Below are 8,276 nucleotides of genomic sequence, written 5' to 3'. Positions count from 1 at the left end.
TGTCGGTTGTCTTTCGCAGAAAAAATAAAGAACCACCACGACCTCCGCCCACACAAACATGGAGAACGCCCGCAGACGCCTACCTTAATGAAACCGATATCCTTCGCGTACTGACGGAAACACTGGCGGCACATATTGAGGCCATATTTCCGGATCAGACCGTGACGGTTTGAACACACGCGACTGTAAGAAAAAAGACAGCGGCTTTGCGGATCACAGAAATTACAAGACTCCGCACTCAGACGGCTACTACCCGCATCCCGGGACTCCCAGGCCCCAGCACAGGCCTGTAATGGCGGCACCAGCGGCTCCCAGTCGGCCTGCTCCCTCGTGCAGCCCGTGATCTCCTCTACTTGAGATTTTAAACAGCCTAGCGCTCCATGGCAACGCTTCCCCAAAATCACAAACTATTTCTCACCAAGAGCGAGAACCCTGGCCGAATTTTCGCGGGTGGCTCCAGTACAGCTGCTGGTGACCCATCTTGCTCTCCGAAGTGCAACGAGGTAAAAGGAAGGAGCTTGCCCACGCATGCGCTCTTCAAATTTTTGAGACAGTTTACCCAGAATGCAGTGCTCAAAGGAAACGCGTGCGCAGTGTGCTCAGGTTGTTTCGCGGGGTGAATAAAATGAAATCTTAGAGGCGTTGTGGGCCGTCCCAGTTTATGACGTCACCATACCACAGCTTCTAGTGCTATTCTGCGCCACTATCCGACCGCCGGGCGCGGTGGCGCGTGCCTGTAGTCCCAGCTACTAGGGAGGCTGAGGCTGGAGGATCGCTTGAGCCCAGGAGTTCTGGGCTGTAGTGCGCTATGCCGATCGGGTGTCCGCACTAAGTTCGGCATCAATATGGTGACCTCCCGGGAGCGGGGGACCACCAGGTTGCCTAAGGAGGGGTGAACCGGCCCAGGTCGGAAACGGAGCAGGTCAAAACTCCCGTGCTGATCAGTAGTGGGATCGCGCCTGTGAATAGCCACTGCACTCCAGCCTGGGCAACATAGCGAGACCCTGTCTCTTTTGAACAATAAATACGTTAATTTTGAACTCTAAAGAAATGCATATTCATAGCCTCTTTTATTGATTAAATCTTTTACTTTCTTTTCATTAAAACGTTACACTTGGGAAAGGATTTTTCCCTCGACTCATCAGTGACACCTACTGGAATAAATTTACAAAACAACTTAAAATCAGCTGTAATAATCACGAGTCAACGGTAGGGTTTGCTTTTATTTTGTTAAACAGAGTACCTTTTCAAATTTATTTTTTTGACACACTCCTCCAAGAAATACACCTACACCATTCCAGAAAAAAAATGAGATTCTTTGGCATTTAGTGTATTTGATTCTTAAATGTAATTGGCTGAATGTAAAGTAGTAAGCAAGTAATATGCAGTGTATGCTGCTTTGACTAGATAATTTGGTGACAAAACAACTAATGAAAAGCAAATGCAAAAATGCAAAAAAACAATGCAATAAACGAATTTCTGCTGAAAGATGCCTAAAATTCCATATGGTCATTTATAATGCCTCCAGATAAAACTGCTCTGAAATCAAAGCTCTAACTAGATTTATAAAATGTAGCACAGGGTGCAACAATTCAAGAAACTTTTACATATAAACTCTTATAAATTGAAATACAACACTTCTTTAAGGTATGTTATATCAGGGTTCTAGTGGGGTTCCCCTACCCAATCATTAAGTTAGGCATTGTATTATATGATTAAGGAAGGAGGGGAGTCAGAGATTTGTAAACTACATATAACTTGTTCCTTGCCCTCAAAATGTTCTAATCTAATCTACTGTGGAAAACAGGATTATCTCCAAGACCTCAACATACAACGTTAGTGCACCAGCAACACATATACAACTAAGGAAAATATTCTGTATTCAATGATGGGTGTGCTCATGAAGTATGAGAGGAGCGAAGAAGAGAAATTAGTTCCAGTTTGAGGTACATTTGAGAGACCTTTGAGGTAGACCTTGAAGAATGGGATTTCTACAGGCAGCACTTGACAGAAGGGAATGCCTGTTGAAAGAAAGCACTTGAGCCGAGGTAAGGCAAACAACTTTGTGTAACTAGAATAGAAGATGCACAAAAGGCCTAGTGATAGGAATGAAAAGGTATTTTATTTTAAAGCCTCACTGGGCAATATCCAATGTCAAGTTTCTACAACTTTCCTATAATTTATATCGGTCACTAATGTGTGGTTTCTAAAAGCTGTTTGCCTCACAAAAGCTAATCTAACATTTGTCCACACTTTCTCAGGCCTCTCCTAGTTGGTCTCCATAATATTTAAAAGATTACAGTGGTTCTGAGATCAATTCCATAAATATTTTTAGTACTCTGATATATAATCCTTTGGACCTAAAGAAGTGAATTCATTTAGGAGAGAAAAAAAGACAAATAAAAAGCAACTAGTTGCACTTGAACAATCTTAATCCGAATACTTAAGTAATTCTTAATGCTTATTCTAGTCTATAGATTATTCTCTTTGATAGAGATATTGCAAAAGTGCAGCTAAGAAGTCGTACTTCCTTTCAGTTTTAAGATAATGTGACATCATCTATCCCAAACAATGGAATTATGCATTGCTTTTTCAATAAACTGAGAACAGCTTTAAAAGTTCATTTTAACTCAGTGTTTATCAAGAGCTTTTATGTTTTTGTTTTTCCTTTTATTTTGAGACCGAGTCTTGCTCTGTCGCCCAGGCTGGAGTGCAGTGGCGCTATCTTGGCTCACTGTAAGCTCCACTTCCCGAGTTCACGCCATTCTCCTGCCTCAGCCTCCCGAGTAGCTGGGACTACAGGTGCCCACCACCACGCCCGGCTAATTTCTTTTTGTATTTTTAGTAGAGACAGGGTTTCACCGTGTTAGCCAGGTCTCGATCTCCTGACCTCATGATCCACCCGCCTCGGCCTCCCAAAGTGCTGGGATTACAGGCGTGAGCCATCTTAGTTCTCTTTTATACATGGCTTTGAAACTTTGAAATGCCTCTTCTTTTAGAACACATTTTCCTTTAATAGGATATTTCTTGGGTGGGGTTCTTTGTTTTTTAAAAAATGTACAATGAAGTACAAAGAAAAAAAAAGAAAAAAGTGTCACAATGTCCTTGCCAAGATAACCCTACTAATATTTTTCTTTTGAAAAAATAAAAGTAATCTATCTGTAAGATTGAAGCATTCTAACACTACAGAGTATAGATCTTATTTTTAAGTACATTGGAATAATATGCATATTAGGACACTATTATTCAACGTGTCTTTAATTTTCTTTCTCAAATTATTCTTACAATCTTCTGTGATCGTCTATCCAGAATTTAATCATTTAAAAACCTTCATCTTAGGCGTATACACTGCTGACGGGAATGTAAACTACTTCAGCACTGTGGAAAGCAGTTAGGTGATTTCTTAAAGAACTTAAAACAGAACTGCCATTTGACCAGCAATTTCATTACTGAATATATACCCAAAAGAATATAAATCATTCTACAATAAAGACAAATGCATGTGTATGTTCATCGCAGCACTATTCACAATAGGAAACACACTGAATCAACCTAAATAGCAATTTTTTAGGCAACAGTAGACTGGATAAAGAAAATGTAGTACATATACACTATGGAATGCTACACAGCCACAGAAAACAAGATCATGTCCTGTGCAACAACATGGATGGAATTGGAGGCCATTATCCTAAACAAGCTAACACAGGAACAGAAAACCAAACACCATGTTCTCACTTATAAGTGAGAGCTAAACACTGAATACACATGCACCCAAAGAAAGTAACAGACAGCAGGGCCTACTTGAGGGTAGAGGGTAGGAGGAGGGTGAGGATTTGAAAAGTACCTACTGGGTACTAAGCTTATTACCTGGTTGATGAAATAATAACCCCTGTGACACACAGTTTATCTATAGAACCAACCTGTACATGTTCCCTTGAAACTAAAACTTTTTTAAGAAAAAACCTGGCCGGGCATGGTGGCTCATGCCTGTAATCCCAGCACTTTGGGAGGCTGAGGCAGGCGGATCACAAGGTCAGGAGTTCAAGATCAGCCTGGTCAATATGGTGAAACTCAGTCTCCACTAAAAATACAAAAATTAGCCAGGCATGGTGGCGGTGGCCTGTAGTCCCAGCTACTCTGGAGGCTGAGGTAGGAGAATTGCTTAAACCCAGGACGTGGAGGTTGCAGTGAGCCAAGATTGCACCACTGCACTCTGGTGTGCGCAACAGAGTGAGACTCCATCTCGAAAAAAAACCAAAAAACAAAAAACCCTGCATCACTCTTGAGTTACTTTCAATTTCAGAACCTTTAGGAGGCTGGGCATGGTGGCTCACGCCTGTAATCCCAGCACTTTAGGAGGCCGAGGCAGGCGCATCACGAGGCAGATCGAGACCATCCTGGCTAACACAGTGAAACCCCATCTCTACTAAAGAATACAAAAAATTAGCCGGACGTAGTGGCGACCGCATATAGTCCCAGCTACTGGGGAGGCTGAGGCAAGAGAATGGCGTCAACCCAAGAGGCAGAGGTTGCAGTGAGCCGAGATGGCGCCACTGCACTCCAGCCTGGGCGACAGAGCAAGACTCCGTCTCAAAAAAAAAAAAACAAAAAACAAAAACAGAATAGATTCTTTAGGAATAGAATCATACTTTTCCTCTAAACTTTACAAAACCTGTTTTACCAGAGACAGAGTCTAAAATACATGTTTTGCATGTTTGGTTATTACAATATGCACACTTCAGTGTCATGCCCCAGTTAGAATTAGGTCTTATTTTTTTCTTTTCTTTTGGAGACGGAGTCTTACTCTGTCACCCAGGCTGGAGTGCAGTGGCAACATCTAGGCTCACTGCAACCTCCACTTCCCGGGCATTAGTGATTCTCCTGCCTCAGTCTCCTGGGTAGCTGGGATCACAGGCGTGCGCCACCACTCCCGGCTAATTTTTATGTTTTTATTAAAGACAGGGTTTTGCCATGTTGGCCAGGCTGGTCTCGAACTTCTGGCCTCTAGTGATCTTCCCCCCTCGACCTCCCAAAGTGCTGGGATTACAGGAGTCAGCCACCATGCCCACCCAGAATTAGGTCTTTATTAATAATTATTAACCCTTCAAAAAAGCCCAGTTGTTCAATAGTGTTATGTGTTTGTCCATATCTATTTTAGCAAATATTAAATTTTAATTAACTGTACATATTATATTTTAAAGTAAAACATACATACTCTGGGAAAGGGGATTCAGAAAAAGGAAAAAAAAAATACACACATACATGCATACATTAAATATATTGTTAAAAGTAAGTCTTTCTCTAACCCCAGGCCCCTATTTTCCCAGTCTCCCTATCCAAACCAACAAGTTAGCAGTTTTTAGAGGTTTTTTTGTTTTGTTTTGTTTTTGTTTTTGTTTTTTTGACAGTCTCACTCTGTTGCCCAGGCTGGAGGGCAATGGCGCAATGCAATCTCAATCTCAGCTCAGGACAACCTCTGCCGGGATCCTGGCTCAAGTGATTCTCCTGCCTCAGCCTCCCAAGTAGCTGAGATTACAGGCACAGGTCACCACACTCAGCTAATTTTTGTATTTTTAGTAATCACAGGTTTTCACCATGTTGGCCAGGCTGGTCTCGAACTCCCCACCTCAGGTAATTCACCTGCCTCAGCCTCCCAAAGTGCTGGGATTACAGGCATGAGCTGTCACACCTGGCCCAATCTGACTTTTTTTTTTTTTTTTTTTTTTGAGATGGAGTCTTGCTGTGTCGCCCAGGATGGAGTGCAGTGGTATGATCTCGGCTCGCTGCAACCTCTGCCTCCCGGGTTCAAATGATTCTCCTACCTCAGCCTCCCGAGTAGCTGAGATTACAGGTGCCCACCACCACGCCCAGCTAATTTTGTGTATTTTTAGTAGAGACAGGGTTTCACCGTGTTAGCCAGGATGGTCTCGATATCCTGACCTCATGATTTGCCTGCCTGCCTCAGCCTCCCAAAGTGCTGGGATTGCAGGCGTGAGCCACCGTGCCTCACCCCAATTTGATTTTTTGAAGTCCATTTAGCAAGATTCAATTTGATTTTTTGATGAGACACAGCATAATTTCCTATGTTGATAAGCCAGACATGTATCTTTATCTGGGAACTTTTTTGAGTCCATAGCCCAATTTTTTAATCCATTGGTAATCTAGAGTTTATATATTTATAAATACTTATGTATAAGGAAATACACCTTTGACCTTCAGATAAGATGCAAAGTTATTTTCTTTGCCACCATCCCAGATTCTTATTTATTTTTTAAATTTGTTTATAGTATATTTTTCCATGCAACAAGTTTTTATTTTTTGTTTGTTTGTTTTTTAGGCTAGTCAAGTGAAGCAGTGGGAGTGGAGAAGGAACAAATAAATCTGTAACTGGTTTAGTTATAAACGCCACTGCACTCAGACCAGCACCATGCAAAAAGTTTTAAAGTCTATGTTTGTTTGTTTTTTTTTTGTTTTTTTTTTTTGAGACGGAGTTTCGCTCTTATTGCCCAGGCTAAAGTGCAATGGCGTGATCTTACCTCACCGCAACCTCTGTCTCCCGGGTTCAAGCGATTCTCCTGCCTCAGCCTCCCAAGTAGCTGGAATTACAGGCATGCGCCACCACCCCAGCTAATTTTGTATTTTCAATAGAGACAGGGTTTCTCCAGGTTGGTCAGGCTGGTCTTGAACTCCCGACCTCAGGTGATCCACCCGCCTCAGCCTCCCAAAGTGCTGGGATTACAGGCATGAGGCACCGTGCCTGGACAAAAGTCCATGTATTAAATGTGTTAACTTGTCATACTACTGCCTTTAGGTTTTGCATCAAAATTCTTTAAAGGTTACATGTGTTTTCCTGTGATATTTTTAAAGTTTTTATTTTAAATCTTGAAACCACCTAAAATTGATGTCACTGTTCCCCAGGAATGAGGGAGAAATTCAGCTTCTTTTCCCCTCCCAAATGGCTACTTATCCCAACACAAGCATGTAAGACTGCTGTATTCTAGCACAATGCATGCTTTCACAAATATTTGCTAAATAAATAAATGAAAAGCAGTATTTGTTTATTCTTTCTACAAATATGCATTGAGTACCGACTGCATATAAACACTATGCTAGGCTTTGCATATAACAGCAGTGACTCGGAAGCCAGGAAGCATATCATCTAGAGGTGAAGATAAGCATTAAATAAGTAATCATATAGCAATATTTGAACAGAATAAAATTCCTCTTACCGTCAACTCCCAAATGTGCTGGATAAAATATGACATTTTGGCTGGGCGCAGTGACTCACGCCTGTAATCCCAGCACTTTGGGAGGCCAAAGTGGGTGGATCACCTGAGGTTAGGAGTTTGAGACCAGCCTAACATGGTGAAACCCCATCTGTACCAAAAATATAAAAATTAGCCAGGCATAGTGTAATCACAGCTACTCGGGAGGCTGAGGCAGGAGAATCACTTGAACCTGGGAAGTGGAGGTTGCAGTGAGCTGAGATCGCGCCATTGCAGCACTCCAGCCTGGGCGACAGAGCAAGACTCTATCAAAAAAAAAAAAAAAAAAAAAAAACCTTTTAAAATGCAGAGGTGAACTCACAAGAAAGGGGTATACTGGGGGCAGGTGCAAAGTGGGAACTGAAAAACCAGAGGCTGTCCTGGGGCGATTTGTCCTGCTAAGTAATATTAAATATAACCTGGATTCCAAAGGGAGCAAGAGACAAGCCTTTGGGCAAGAGACAAACCTTTGTATTTAATTAAATTGTGAAGAGTAGAAATCCATGAAGGTTTTTGGGAGAAATTAAATACAGCATCTGAGACTTGAGTTCTAGACCTCTTTAGTCTAACATTGACTATCTATGAGGTCATGGTCAAATAGTGTACCTTTACTCTTAATTCCATTCCCTCTTGTGCGAAATGAGAGAATTGAAGTAAAATATCTGTAATCGACATTTCAGCTCTAAAACTTGAGGATTCTATGATAGGATATCCCTTTACAAATTTAATTTGGCTGCAGTATGGATGGTGGATTATTACAACAGCCTCCTGATACATCTGCTTTCAGGCTTGCTCTACCTCCAAAATCATCTTTTTACTGACCACAAGAACCTTTCCTGATCAGGTCTGAATTTTATCTTTTTTAAAATTTTTCAAAGGTTTTCCAGAACTTTCAGAGCCTGGAGGATAGGGTGTGAACCTGTCTCAAAAAAAAAAAAAGGCAATAACTAGTTAACTGGTCATACATAATATAATTTCCTTCTTTTTTTGAGATGGAGTCTCGCTCTGTCA

General features: G+C 41.6%; 1 protein-coding gene across 1 annotated transcript in view; it reads right to left on the bottom strand.

The window, feature by feature from the left end:
• Positions 1-552, bottom strand: part of LOC105554520 (40S ribosomal protein S29) — a 6,264-nt gene extending 5,712 nt beyond the window's left edge. Inside the window, exons 1-2 of the mRNA XM_012001026.1 lie at positions 419-552; positions 84-183 (exon numbers count right to left, since the gene is read on the bottom strand). Of these exons, the coding sequence (XP_011856416.1) occupies positions 84-183; positions 419-480 (162 nt within the window). The 5' untranslated portion in view covers positions 481-552. The remainder of the gene's footprint in view (positions 1-83; positions 184-418) is intronic.
• Positions 553-8,276: the final 7,724 nt, after the last annotated feature.

Source organism: Mandrillus leucophaeus, unplaced genomic scaffold, assembly GCF_000951045.1.
Source record: "Mandrillus leucophaeus isolate KB7577 unplaced genomic scaffold, Mleu.le_1.0 Scaffold648, whole genome shotgun sequence".
Classification (NCBI taxonomy): Eukaryota; Metazoa; Chordata; class Mammalia; order Primates; family Cercopithecidae; genus Mandrillus; species Mandrillus leucophaeus.
Note: the sequence above shows the minus strand (reverse complement) of the source record. Positions and strands in the feature narration are given on the sequence as shown.